The sequence below is a fragment of the Sinohyriopsis cumingii genome, chromosome 1 (genome assembly GCF_028554795.1).
Source record: "Sinohyriopsis cumingii isolate HCF-2022 chromosome 1, ASM2855479v2, whole genome shotgun sequence".
NCBI classification, from domain to species: domain Eukaryota; kingdom Metazoa; phylum Mollusca; class Bivalvia; order Unionida; family Unionidae; genus Sinohyriopsis; species Sinohyriopsis cumingii.
Genome location: NC_142961.1, coordinates 80,473,766 through 80,488,767, shown reverse-complemented (window position 1 = coordinate 80,488,767; position 15,002 = coordinate 80,473,766). Strand labels below are relative to the sequence as shown.

Sequence of the window (15,002 nt, the reverse complement as noted above, 5' to 3'; positions counted from 1 at the left end):
CACTGTATTGGCCATATTGGACATCAGATTGGCACCATTTTTATTCAGCATCAGCTAGACCTCATAAGAAGCTGAAAACCCCATCCTGACAAGACTATCCATTCAGGAGTAGGAAGAACAAGATTTTCAAGATGCTACTATTGCAGCCATATTAAACATTAGAATGTTCATGAATAAACCATGGTCTTTTAAACTGGTTTTTGTTTTTTATAGTATGTGTTTTACATTCAGAAACTATATTCAATGTACCAGTGCATTATAATTATGCCAAGTACTTTTCTTGCTGTGTCCACACATAAAACTTTTCAAAACTCTATCCCTTTAAATTTAGTTTGCATGAATTATGTCAATTTGGAATTCAGAAATTTCACTAAATCTTTGTAATTATTTCAGAAAATGAGGAATGGTTTTCTTTGCTTGGAAATTTATATTTCATCTCAATCACTCTCTGCAATTCACTGGTGATTATATTTTGAGCCAAAATAGACTGGTCTTAGCTGCTGAATTTATCAGTCTTATACAAAAAAGTACAGTGTCAAATGGTAGGTGATATCCTACCTTCAGTAAATAATCTCCAATAAACTCTGGCTTCAGACAGAGAACTCCATAATCCGTGAGATGAGAGACATATCCAACATTCTGCTGACTGACAAATAGGTATGTCAGGGTGTTGGCTACTCTCTCTGGGTTTCTGACAGGAAGCGTCAGGCTGAACACCTCGGCTCCTCCAGAAATCAGAAGCCTACAAAGAAAGAATTATTTGCATACAAATAATGAATCACAGAAAACTTTATTCATGTTCCCAAAAATTCCTTGACTACAACAAGAATGCAAATCTGCCTAACACTGACCAACATGTCAAATGTACTTTAATTCTCCAATATTACGACCAGAGTGACAGCATAAACTCTCTTCTAAAAAGAGTAGATGGTTACATATGAATAAACCATTTTAAAAAATCTATTTATACAAATAGGATGGGAGTTAAAGTCCTGCCATTCAGATGCAAGAACAGCTTGTTAATATGTACAGGTCTTACTTACCATTATCTAAGAAGTGAACTCAAAGAATGCCAATAAGCTCTGCTATTAGAAACAAGATTACCTCACAAATATGCATACAACGAAAACATCACAGGTTCAGGCAAATTCACATTTTCGCTGCAGACATCAATCCATTGTTGTTGTCTATCATGGAGCCAATATAGTGGTCATCAAGGATGTCCACGTCATGGCACGTAGTGTATGGATTCAGTTTTATTGCAGCCATCAGAAAGTAACAGCAGTAAGATTATGTAATAGAGGATGTCCACTACATCAAATGTAACTTACTGGTCAGATGAGCAACAACATACATTACAAAATTCAATTTTCAAGCTGTACACAATGCCTTTCACCATTCTAAGACTTGACCACTAAAAAACATTGACATATAAGTAGTGATTGAGATGAAATTTCCAAGCAAAGAATCCCATCAAAATATTTAGGTGCTTCACAAAATGTATTAGGTTTAATGGTAGTGATTTTAAAAAAAACAAGGTAAAGAGAGAGAGAGAGAGAGAGAGAGAGAAATCAATCAATTATTAGTGGGTTGACTTTTGCATCAAATATCTGTGTATGTGTGATATATTTTCATGAGAATTTAGAAGATAGGCACATGTTTACCCCTTAACCACAGACTCTACAAAGTACATGCCGTCATATTTTTTGCTCCAAACCCCCCCAAATTATACTTATAATTGCTGGTTTCATCATTTGATGAGTTTAATATAATAAAACATAAGTTTTAAAATGAAAAAAAACAAAAACATAATGACTTGAATATTTTTGTCTGGAGTTAAACTCGTGTGCCTTTTATCCACTGATGAAGATACATTTCAAGCAAATATTGCTTATCAGGTTAGTTACCAACTTCTTAAATTTCACCAGCTTCTCCATTTTAAGTTGGTGTAAATAATAATAAAATAATTTGCCACCAAATAACATGAACAAAATGCATATTTAGATAGAGTATAGCAATTAAGCCAATATTACGACCATAGTGGCAGCATAAACTCTCTTCTAAAAAGAGTAGATGGTTACATATGAATAAACCATATTTACATAGAGTATAGCAATTAAGCCAACAATGCCAAATTAATGATAAGTCCATAATGTACCTAATGTCACTGAATCTTTGGGAAACAAAACTAAGTTCAAACTTACCTGTACAAATGGTGGGCTCACAATTAGAATTAATCCAAGACTAAATGCCTAAATATATATATATATATATATATATATATATATATATATATATATAAACAGCATAGAACAAATGGGTGGACCCAGTTAGCAAGTGCTGAGGCCAAAACAAAAACAAAATGTTTTTATTTTGCACTGGTTTTAAAAGTACGGTAGAATGGTATGTATTTTTTTTAAAAACATATTATAATGATTAGTATATATAATGTACTAAGTGTTTCAAGTAATGGTCAAAACCAACTCAGATACACAAACCAATTTCTGGATTTTTTTTCTGCTCTGGGGGAAAAGATTACTTGGGTTGGCCGACCAGAAACAAAATTTTTTGGGCCCGATATGGAAAATAGTCTTCTCCATATTGCAGTAGCAAGTAATTTTTCCTTGACATCCATCACACCGTCATCTTTCAAAACCGAATAGAAATGCTTAGTTTTATGCAAACTTAGGTGTGAAATGAGAATATGCAATAGATGTGATTGTATTTACTGTACAATAAATAGTTTTTGTATATCAGTTTGGCTTTTACATTTTAAATGCAGATTATCTTCTTATTCAGTGTTTTTGTATTTTGTTTGAAATTTGTACAGTATTACACAGAAGCTGAACACATATCTACCCAAAATTCCTTGTACATCACCTGAAACTGCCTAGCTTTGTGTTTCCCAAGGCAATAAAATCCATTTCTAATTGTACTGACTGCTACTAATACACTGCTTTACATTTTAAATTATTTTAAACAAGTCTCCCTGGTAGAACTTCTTTATCTACTCTGAGCTGGAGTCATAGGCTTGGCCAATGTTGATATGTGAGAAAGCTTGCTGGTAGCTTCTCATGGGTCAGTAGTTCTTACCTGGGTTTTTCCAGATTGCTCCTATGCCAGTTATATTGGCCACCATGTATAGCCTATCTTGTACTGAAAAATGGTGTTAAACCCAAAACAAAAACAAGATACAGCCACCACAAATAGCAAATTTTAAGTGAAAATATAACCTATTAAATTTCTCTGCCCAATTGAAAACTCCCTTATTCCCATTTCTTAATTTCCAAAAAGTTTTACACTTATTTGGAAACATTGGTGAAAAAAAATAACACTGAAACTCAGCACATTTCAATGCCCAATAGGAACTGTACATGTAATTCCTGACTGACCACTGTCCACTAAAAAGGTATTAAGCTAACACTGGCTGACTTGAAAGAAAGAATATCACTCTTCAGCTTATTCTTGATGATATAATAATGAACAAAGTAACCTTTATCATGAAAATTAATTTTCTGGGGATTAAAAAACTCAACAGTCAACTAATTTTATGTAATAATTACCTGCTACCACTGCAATGTTTTTCTTTTTTGGGACTCATAGTCCGTCATCCAAACTAAACTAAAGAGCCTGAATTCAAAAGAACATTATCCCAGTCTGACTCCCAGTCACATCCAAAGTATGGAATACCTTTCTCTTCTGACTTGTAAAAAGACTACAGGACATCAAAGAGCACTGGGATGTGTAATCTTTGCAACAGTAGAAGGAAAGTATTACAAAGTTAATATTAGTTCAACTCCAAAAGAAAAGTCACTCAAAGAGACTGACACTCCCCTGACTGATATAATTTTTTATAAATTCAAGATGAGACCATTTCTGTCTGTTAACAGCAGTGTGTTAAAACCATCTGTGATATTCTTCAGAGATTTTCAAATTAGCTACTGTGGTGGACATATCTGATGTCAACTCTGCACTATTTTCATACAGTACATCTAAATAAATCTTCTGGTGGAAACCCCACGTTAATATGACTTTCTATTCTCGTGAAGTGAAAATAACAAGATTTTCAAGATTAATGCCACTGTAAGCATATTCAATATCAGACTGGCACAATTTCTATTCAGTACCACCATGCCATCATATAAAGTCTTCTGGTACAAGCACAATGTTGATAAGACCGACCAACTATGAGAAGTAGTAATAAGATTTTCAACATGGCCATTGTGGCAGTAATAATAAAAGTCTGATAATAATAACAATAATGAGGACTTTGTATAGTGCCTAATCTTTAGAAGCTCTAAACGCTTTACAACATTAGACAACACCTATAAGATAAAAAACATATCATAATATTATTACAAAAACAAACACCATGAATTAGAAAAACATTAAAAAATAAAAAACATGCTGAGAATATTTCAGGTAGGAAACATTATTAGGTCTTTAAGTTTGTTCTTGCAGTCGAAATAAGTGAGTTTTGAGAGCCCTCTTGAATGTGATCACTGTGTCTTTGTGTCTAAGTTCAGTGGGCAATTCATTCCACGTTGCTGGGCCCTGGTATGCAAAAGAACGCTGTCTATATGACTTTGTTTTCATAGTGGGAATAATGAGTATACGATTGTCAGAAGAGGAGCTTAAGTATCTTGCTGGTGTGTACACATGGGTGAGGTCGGATAGGTATGTTGGACTAGAGTCCGACAGTGAAACGTAGCACAGAGAACAAATTTTGTGTTTGATTCTGGATTGAATGGATAGCCAGTGTAGGGTACAGAGCAGCGGAGAGGTGTGCTCTGATAGTGGTACTCTAAGTATGATCTGAGCAGCTGTGTTTTGAACTTTTTGAAGTTTCTGGAGTAGATATTGAGATGAACCAGACAGAATTGAGTTACAATAGTCCAGTCTTGAAAGTACTAATGAACACACAAGTGTTTTAGTGGCATCAACTGAAAGATATTTGCAAATTGAGCTGATGCGTCTCAGCTCAAGATATGCAGCCTTGCATATGTTCATGATATCTTGGTGCAATGTGAGAGTACTGTCCAGAGTAACACCTAGGTTTTGTACTGATTGTGTGAATTTAATGTTGGTGTTGCTGATATTTATTGTTTGAGGTAAAGGATGTGAATGAGAAAGTCTTTTTGTTGTGATCAGAATGGCCTCAGTTTTATCATCATTCATACGTGTCATCCATGATTTCACATCAGAAATGCACCTCTCTACACCCTGGATGGTAGCATCAACTTCAGTTGGGTGGCTAGATTTGTATATTTGGGTGTCATCAGCATACAATTGGTGAGACACTGGATGATGATCTATGACACTTGAGAGCGACTGAGTGTACAGAATAAAAAGAACAGGTCCAAGAACACACCCCTGTGGAACACCACAACATAAATCAACTGGGCTGGAGTGTATTCCATTTGCAAATACACTTTGTGTCCTGTTGACCAAGTAGGACTTGAACCACAGTAAGGCTGTATCATGAATGCCAAATACATGCTGGAGACGGTGAAGTAATATATCATGGTCTACTGTGTCAAATGCTGCAGACAAATCAAGGAGGGTGAGGACTGTAATTGTTTCGCTATCCAATGCAGAGAGAATGTCATTAACTACTTTTAGAAGAGTAGTTTCAGTACTGTGGCAAGGGCGATATGCAGATTGTACATTGCTAAAAAGACTGTTTGAATTCAGATGAGATACAAGCTGGGATAGAACAACCTTTTCTAACATTTTTGATATGAATGGGAGATTAGAAACTGGGCAGTAGTTCTTTAAATCGTTATGGTCTAGTGTTGGTTTCTTCAGCAGAGGCTTTACAATGGCAGTTTTGAAAAATGATGGGAATTCCCCGGATGAGAGAGAGGTATTAATAACATCAGTTAGTGAAGACAATACTGGATCTAAGCACTCAAGCAGCAGTGATGTTGGAATTGGATCAAGTTCACGACTTTGAAGCAATCTTCATCACGATTGTACGTACGAAATCCATAGAGACAGGTTCAAATGCTGCTAATGGTTGCCTCTCAAATTCTGTATCCCAACTGTATGGTGACGATGAGTCAATTGAAATTGTGGTGTCAAGCTTATCTCTAATGGTTTGTACTTTGTCATGAAAGAAATTTGCAAACATGTCCGGAAGGTCGACTGGAGAGAAGGTAGTTGGAAGTGGTGTTGATTTTTTCCTTGACATTAGCTTGTTAGTAATCTCGAAGAGCTCTTTGCAGCTGGAACTTTCCATGATCTTAGTAGTGTAGTGGGCTGATTTTGCTGCATGGACTATATTTGTGACATTCTTCTTAGCGACTTCATAGATTTGCTTATGAATAGTGAGTCTGGTGGAAAGCCAGAGTTCTCAGCTTTACGGCGGTCTCTTTTAGCAGTGCGAAGCTGGACCCTAACACTGCTATACCATGGAGAACACTTTTGAATTGATACTCTGCACTTGGTAGCTGGGGCATGTTTGTCAAGTAATGAACGCAGACAGTTATCGAGTTGTTCTGCAGTAGGAGGTAAGCAAGTTGTTAGGTTAGCTTGGATGTCGTGCATTAATTTGGTTCTATTTATCATACGGAGGTTTCTCTTAGTAGCAGATAAAGGTGGAGGGTTAGGGACTGATACGTCAAGATGGCATATAATGCAGAGGTGATCTGATGTAAGGTCATGGGATAACAAGGAAGGACTGTAGAATGTTATCATCAGGTCTATGAAGAATCCACTCTAAAATGTGACCATGTTTATGGGTGGATTGGTTAACTGACTGTTTGAGGTTGAAAACATTAATGGAATCTATGAGTTTTTATGTATTTGAGTTTCCGGAACAGTCAAAGTGAAAGTTGAAATCTCCAAAAATAATCAGGTTGCCACCTATCGAATTGCCATAGTCCAGGAGATTCGGAAACTGCTCCAAAAAAAGAGAGTCAGCCAGCTCGTTTTTTCTACTAGGAGGAGGGCGGTATAGGCAGAAAAAATGGACTGACCTTTGCTCCAGTGTGTGTGTGATCAGCACCAATTACATTTAAAATCAACAAGATATCGCAAGTTCTACAGTGCCAACCATATTTTAATATGACCATTCATTCTGAAGAAATAGTGATAATCATTTTTTAAGATGGCCACTGTGGCAGACATATTGAATGTCCAAATTGCACCAAGACATCATTAAACGAAAACCATATGTTGATACAATCTTCCATTCAGGAGAACTAATGATAATATTTTCAAGAGGGTCCCTGCAGTAGCCATACTGGATATCAGATCGACACCATTTTCATTCTGGACCAAATAGATCAAAAGAAGTCTTCTGGTGAAAACCCCATGAAAATATTAATTTTCATTCAGGAGAATTTGATGGCCCATGTGGCAGCCATGTCTGACTTCAGATCAGCTTTATTTTCATTTAGGACCAAGTAGACATCATAGTGAAAACCTCAGTTGATATGACCATCTAGTTAGGGAAAAAGATTTCCAAATCGCCATTCTGGCCATCACATCAGCACCATTTTCATTTAGTAGACATCACTGAAAGTCTTCTGTGAAAACCCCATTTCAATATGACTTTCAGTTCAGGAGGACAAGCAATAAAAAGATTTTCAAGATAGCCACTCTGGACATCAGAGGAGTTTCATTTTCAATTAGCTAGGCATTATAATAAGTATTCTAGTGAAAACACCATGCTGATATGAGCATCCATTCACAAAAAGCTGTGATAACAAGTTTTCAAAGATGGTTACTGTGGTGGCCATATTGGCAGTCCTGGCAGCATCAATTTCGTTTAAGACCAACTAGACCATGCGATGAATATGTGTGTAAAGTTTCACAGCAATCTTCCATGTAGTTTAGAACAAGTGGAAATAAAGAACTTGTGCTAATGGACAGACAGATGATTGATGACAAACAGACAATGGACAACAGACGATCCTGTAAGTTCTTCTGACCTATGACCAGGTGAACTCATAAAAAGTAAAAATTTTAACAGCAGAAATACATACCTGCTATTACTGCATAGCTGAATTTACCAGTCAGAAGGAAGCCTGATGGCCTCGAAAAAAGGCTATTATAGAAAACTATTGCACTTATCCTTACATCAGGAGTGTTTACTAATGTAAACTGGAAGAAGGTTGTGCCATCACTATATGACCCAAGAAAAATTGCCTTCACCCAGACATGTCAAAGATTGATGGTAAAGGGAGAAGGCAGTGTGCAATGACAAAGATGAGTGATTCAAACAGGTTGAAGATGTAGCATTAGCCTTTCTTCAGAAAAGTACTTCTCAAGGTCAATCCACCTGGAAATGGTGGCCACCAAAATATCATTGGATTCATTATAAGGAAGGAAGTGATGCTTCCATCCTGCCTTTGTCCCTTTAGTAGAAGCCAAATAAAACCTTAAGACCCTATCTGGAAAAAGTCAAGCTTGTCCTGATAATCCCAAGCATAGATATTACTCAGGATCTCAATAGGAAGTGGAGCTACTGAAGGAAGCTGATTATAATCAGAAATCCTGGTTCACCAACATACATGTAACAGAACAGAAAGGTCACCTTAGGACAAAGTAGATTTGCTGACCAAGGCCAGAGGGGATGGAGCAACTCCATGGCCTATCATATCTACCCTACCTTGAAAGTAAGGCTGGGAACATCCATGGCACTTTGGGTGGAATGAGTGGTTGGGGTAGACTCATTACCCAAGAACAGAGGGTTAGATGGCAAGATATGAATGCCAATCTGATCATCCTCCCCAGCTGAACAAGTACAATCCAACTCTACAACACCATCAGGATTATGTAATAAAAAAGAAGGGGGGGGGGTAATTCAAACTATGAAGACTGGTGACTGGTGTGTAAAACCTTTGATATTCTTCAGGGATAACAAGATTTTTAAATTGACAAACGTTTGCCCATCAGCTCTTTTGGTCTTTGACCACTTGAGCTAAAAATAAATGTGAACAATAGTTGTCATTTTTCAGTTCTGTATGTCTTAATGATATAAGCATGTAGACTAAAATGATTAAAATCAGACCAGAAATATGGTCTCTAGAGTGGTGACTAGCTCAACCAATCAAATGACAGATCACTGCATTAATATGTGTCGACATTGCTCATTATGGAATATGTCCCAGACCTTACTGATATACACCAATATTCAAAGTGAGCAGAAATATCCTGATCACAAGTTCAGCCAATACTATACCGGACCTTCTCATTTATATGCAGCTCTTGCTAATTATGTCTGAGATCTTAATAATAACAATCAAGTTTAATCAAAATCCAACTAAAAATATGGCATAAATATGGTAACAAGATGAACCAATCAGCTGCAAGATCACATCATTAACATAAATCTTGCCTAGTATCAAACATACCTAAGACAGTGTTTCCCTTTATACTCATTTGTGCTTCAGAGACCCCCAAATTTTTTAGTTGAATCCTTGTTTTTATACCAAATTTGATTTTTTTTACTCAGTTCTGGCACCAAGAGGATTTTTTACTCACAATCTTGCACCTCTGGGGGATACACTGCTGAGAGCTTGATATATAAACCAATATTCCGGGTTTCATCAAACTTTGATGACAAATATGGCATCCTCATTGGTAAAAACATCAGCAAATCAGATAAAAAGATCACCTCATTCATTTACATCAATCTCATTATCAAATTTGTTTGAGATCCCGATAATGTAAGTTTATATTCCAAGTTTAATGAAAATCAGAGCAGAAATATGGCCTCTATAATGATAATTTAAAAAAATTCACAGATAGATGTACTTTGGATGTAGTACCATATATTTAGCTCACTTGGTCTTACATCTGTTTGTGATTTAGATTTTAACCATAGCTTGAACGATTTCTGCCATATCACTACAATGTCTGCAGCATGCCAGTTTATAGTGATGTCTAACACTGGGGAATCATGCTGCAGACACGTAGCATCATGTCTCACCCTGTCACATGATCCTGACATCAGGATGACCAGTCATAACACAAACCTCTTAATGCTGAGCACCAAGTGAGGGAGCTATTTGTACTATTTTTATTAGTCTTTGGTATGACTCATCTGGAGTTCAAATCCACGACCTCCCACAGTCGAGGCAGATGTTCTCACTACTTAGGCCACTGGAGAGGTCACATTGTTCTTATAAATATGAGAGTTAAAAATATATAGACACAATATTACTCATCTGACTTTAAACTGGTAAGAGAGATGTTCATAATGTCTGCCCTATCTTCATTTTACCTGCTGCAAATTACCTTTTGTACACTGGGGTTTTTATTGACCCAGCCAACACTGCAACCTTCCATCCTTCAAAGGCACCTCTGTTACCCAAAAGAAATCGCCATCTCCTAGGAGCTGCTTTCAGTTCATCTTCCAATAATTTGTCACCTCCTGTTTCTAAGCACCACTCAAAATTTTCTTCATCCAGCCAAGCTTTTGCCTCGTAAGATTTAAGAATGTAGTCTGGATGGAGAACCCACTTGCCTGTTGCACAGCCTCCTAAATACTTCTCACTTTTTGTTAATTTCCCACATATTATATGGGTGCATATAGCTTTGAATCCCTGAAATGGAAAACAACCTGTAAAATTCAGCAGAAGCTTCGTCAGCCACACATATCCAATGCTATATTAAGACCTAGGGTGTACTACTTTCACTTTTCCACCAGGAAATGTATTGCTAAGTGTTTAAAATTTGAGGTTTTAATAAATGATTTTGTTCTGATTGCCCAGTCATCATAATGTATCCATGGAAAGAATGGGGTTTGCAAATGGTGTGCCAGTAAAATTGCAATGAAACATCTGATACTCTTCAGAAATTTCCACATACCAAATTTGGTAACAAACTATTTTCTTATGCTTGAATTAACATGTTCACAAAATACCTGTAAGTGTAGAACAAATATTCTGTTCATGACTTCTGACCTTAAAGCTGATGTCATGCACAGAAGATCATTCAACTATACACACACAATGTGAAAATATAACACTTGTTAAGGGTTGTTAAATCAAAAAGTAATATGGGTGGATGATAAGACAGTTATTTAAGTGGCATTATTCGAGGTAATGTTGTTACTGTTGCTGTAGGATATAACACATTTTTCAGCACAAGACAGACAATTCATGGCAGCCTGTGTAACTGGTGAAGGAAGAACCTGGGAAAATCCCGGGAAGAAGCACCGACCCCTAAGAACCTACTGGCAAACCATCTTACATATCCACTTTAGCTGAGCCTATCTATGACTTGAACTCACACTGACAGGCGAGATGGCAGTGATCAGAAACAGTCAGACCTTTAGACCACTTTGCCACTCACGGCCTCTTCAAGGTAGTCATCAGATTTATTCACAAATAGATAAGATAAAATCCATTCCTATCTGTTTGTATTATCATGTTTACAAGACCTTTAATGTTAAACTCAATCTCAGATTGCAGAGGGCCAACTATAACATGGGATGAACTTGTGTGTTAAGTTTCACAGCGATCCTCCAAGTAGTTTAGGAGTAGTGATAATGTACCTGGGCTAATGGATGGTCAATGGACATACAGAAAACAATAAGACAACTGTATGCTTTTCTGGTGTACAATTAGCTAAAAAAAATATAAACCTTGATATTAAAATGCACTCCCCCTAATTCATGGATCTTTCTGGCACATTCTTTTCTCACATTTTCCTCCAGAGATGAGAAAATGAAAATTTTCTTAGATTGTTCACGCCCCCTAAGCCTGTCTGTCATGATGGCTGATCCTGGCCTCTTTGCTGATAATTAGTATTCTCCTGAAATAAACAATGATAATCCCGTCAAATAAGGGGCCCAAGTGAGTAAAATTAAAGTAATTTGAAAGATGCCACTGAACATATGTATAAAACTGACTCTATACCAGATTAAACTTATTTTCAAATGGAAATCGTGGATGATAAATATGTAATGCTTCATCACGGGAATGTAATGCTTCATCATGGTTCCCGCGCTTTTCTAAAGATAAATTTCCATGATTTTTCCAGGATGAAATTATTTCAAGGTTCACATATGACCATTACTGAATGGAATTAAAGAACATTTTAGATCATAAAACATGCATTTTCTAAATCTTAAGATGTTTCTCTTTCAAGACTCTCCAAAACATCTAAGCCAAAAAAGATGTACAAAACCACAAAATGTATCACACAAAACAAGTTTGATTATATTCCTATAAATTTGGCATGTAAAGTCATTTCAAAGTAAAACATTCTAACTTTATTTTGCTGACCTGCATTATGTTGCTAAGTGGGAACAACATAATGAACTTACATTAGTTTTGTTTCCTTTCAAACCTTTCATTCTAAAGAATTCTATAGTAATATATATATATATATATATATATGCATCTTATAGAAAGTAAACATTTCCTATTACAGTATAAAAAGCAATAAATGCAAATAGAACCTCGTCTTGTAACAAAGAGAGCTTAACCCTAAATTTATCTGTGCCAATAAAATCCCAAGCAAGATCTTTCAAACAACCTAATCTCCTTAAGATCTGGTTGAAAATCCATCATTTAATAAACATTTTCAAAAGGATTGAATTAAATTTGGACAAAAGATCTTCAAAATTATATACTGTTGTATAAACGAGGACTGAAATTTCTGTAAAATCAACTTGTCTTCTTTTAATTCGTTAAACCAGTCCCCTAACCTGTATTGATACAGGGCTCGAATAGTTTTTTAATGTATAATACAAGGGACGACAAGTTCTCATTTCAGCTCTGAGATTCAACAATTTGGACTACAAGTTTGGATTAGCAAACAAATAGCAGTCCATTTTCTAGTCTGGGTTTCCTCCAAATATTCCCACCCCATTTTTCATATTTGGACATTTAGGTTGGGGTGTGGGGTCGTTGCAACTATATATCGGAAATGTGGAATTTGCCGCCACCGTGCAGTAGCAACATGTGGTAGTCGCTTACCAGCGGGCCTAGAAAATTTATGTTGTATCGACTTATACGTGCATGAAATTGATAGAAAATGAGTTATTTTCTCAGAAATGGCAAGTATTAAAATTGTTGTTTTCTTTTATTCCACTGACAGACTAAACAAAACTAAGGCAATGATGAAACCTGACCCGGAACTCGTCATTTGCATTACTAGTCACTTCATGAATCTCAAACGATGATATCGTATGTCCATTAGTCACGTTATATCAACAACAAACTCCATTTTAATATTGTAGAGAAATTCAATTATATTAAATGAAAGTCAGATACTTTTTGTAAAAACCAGCAATCTGGCCAGTCTGATTTATCAAGCAGAGAGCATATGTCAACGTGGTAGTCCCGTGATACAACAAAACTCCAGAAGTGTTCTTGGAATATATAAATATGGAAAACTTTTGTGTTCTTTCATTTTTGTATTTTGATCACAACTAGTATATGACTTTCATTTAATGTTTTTTATTTTTTCTCTACAACATTTGAAAATGCAAGTTGCTAGATTTGTGTACTCATGCGACTAGCAATGCAAATCGCGAGTACCAGGTCACATTTCATCAACTCCGATTTTAATACTCACAATTTCTGAGAAAATAAGTAATTTCATATCGATTTCATGCATGTATCACTCGACCTAACGGTTAAAGTTTGCTAGGCCATCCGGTAAGCTGCTATGCTTTGCCAACACAATGTTTGCCTGTTGTGATGCTAGAATGGTTTTCATAGCTTCCACATAAGGAAAAATACGGATATCAAGCCGACTTTGAAAATATTAGTCTACTAGATGAATCTAATCCACTGAGCATTTGGATTGACACAGGATATATGTTTACTGCAAGCACCCAAATGATCCATACTGCATCCTCTGAATATTCTGGTCAGAACTCAATAAATTTAACTCACGATCAGTTTAGTTACGATTCATTTACATGTATGTTTTAGGCGTGAAGTGGTGGCGGAAAATTCCCGGATTTTTCCAGACTTTCATCAATATTTGCAAAATTCCAGGACTTTTCACGGTCGGGAAAAAATTATCATTTTTCCCAACATTTTCCCAATAGCATGGGAACCCAAATAATGCAGCAGAACTCATTCCTGAAATCAAGAATTGGGTCAAACAACCCCTACCAGGTCAAAAGTTAAAGAGGGGTCACAAATACCTTTACCTGCCTTTTGTTTATTCAGATAAACACATATCATTACAGTTTTTAACATCACTGATTTATTAATTTAACAAATATTCACTCTGCCAGTATTATATGCTCTTCAACAGTCAAGTAAGACTACTGCATAATTTTCTACAATTTCTATGTATCCTAAAATAACTGTCCATTGTTCAAATTATATTTTACATGATGAGGAATGGCAGTAAGTCATACAAACTTAAAACATGTTGCTGGAAAAGTGAATATTTAGAACAGAAATTAGATCCACAACACGAGTGTCCATGATTATCATCAGCCTCTTCAGCTGTGAGCTTCCTGTCCTGGGATTTTAGTTTATAAATCAACAACGCACAGCTGCATTTGTATTGTTTGCATGATTTCTATTTGACAATAAAGTTTAGCTATAATTTACCAAACAGTACCCTTGATCATACATATTTCTTATTTCTGTTAATGCAGCCTTGCAAATGTATATGATTCGTTCAGATACTGAACTTATCCAAACACGATCTCTCTGACCTTATTAAGCCCCCAAAAGATATATGTGTCCTATTGCACTGGTTTTAAAATTAGGGTGGGTCTGTCATTTTGTATTTATTTACTATATATATATTTAATGTTAATTTTTTTTTTTTTATCAATGGGGAAAAACTTCTTGGGTCTGCAATGAGAGACAGGGACTGACAACAGACTGGAAATAGAAATATATTTTATTGCCTTAAAGTTCTAAGTAAGGCAAATAAGAAATCTGATGTAATTGATGGTAAAATAAAATGACGATTTGTGCAACATCATAAAAACTACATAAATCACGGAAATGAAAATTATCTCATACAATAAATAATCGACAGTCTGAAAATGTAAAACATGAATAGCC

At 35.9% G+C, this 15,002-nt stretch overlaps 1 protein-coding gene across 2 annotated transcripts in view; it reads right to left on the bottom strand.

The window, feature by feature from the left end:
* LOC149807213 (SMC5-SMC6 complex localization factor protein 1-like) overlaps positions 1–15,002 on the bottom strand; it is a 109,041-nt gene that overhangs the window by 81,414 nt on the left and 12,625 nt on the right. For both annotated transcript variants that reach the window (XM_089963656.1, XM_089963658.1), the window contains exons 3-5: positions 11,600–11,769; positions 10,249–10,556; positions 559–742 (exon numbers count right to left, since the gene is read on the bottom strand). In XM_089963656.1, coding sequence (XP_089819782.1) covers positions 559–742; positions 10,249–10,556; positions 11,600–11,728 — 621 coding nt within the window. In that variant the 5' untranslated portion in view covers positions 11,729–11,769. The remainder of the gene's footprint in view (positions 1–558; positions 743–10,248; positions 10,557–11,599; positions 11,770–15,002) is intronic.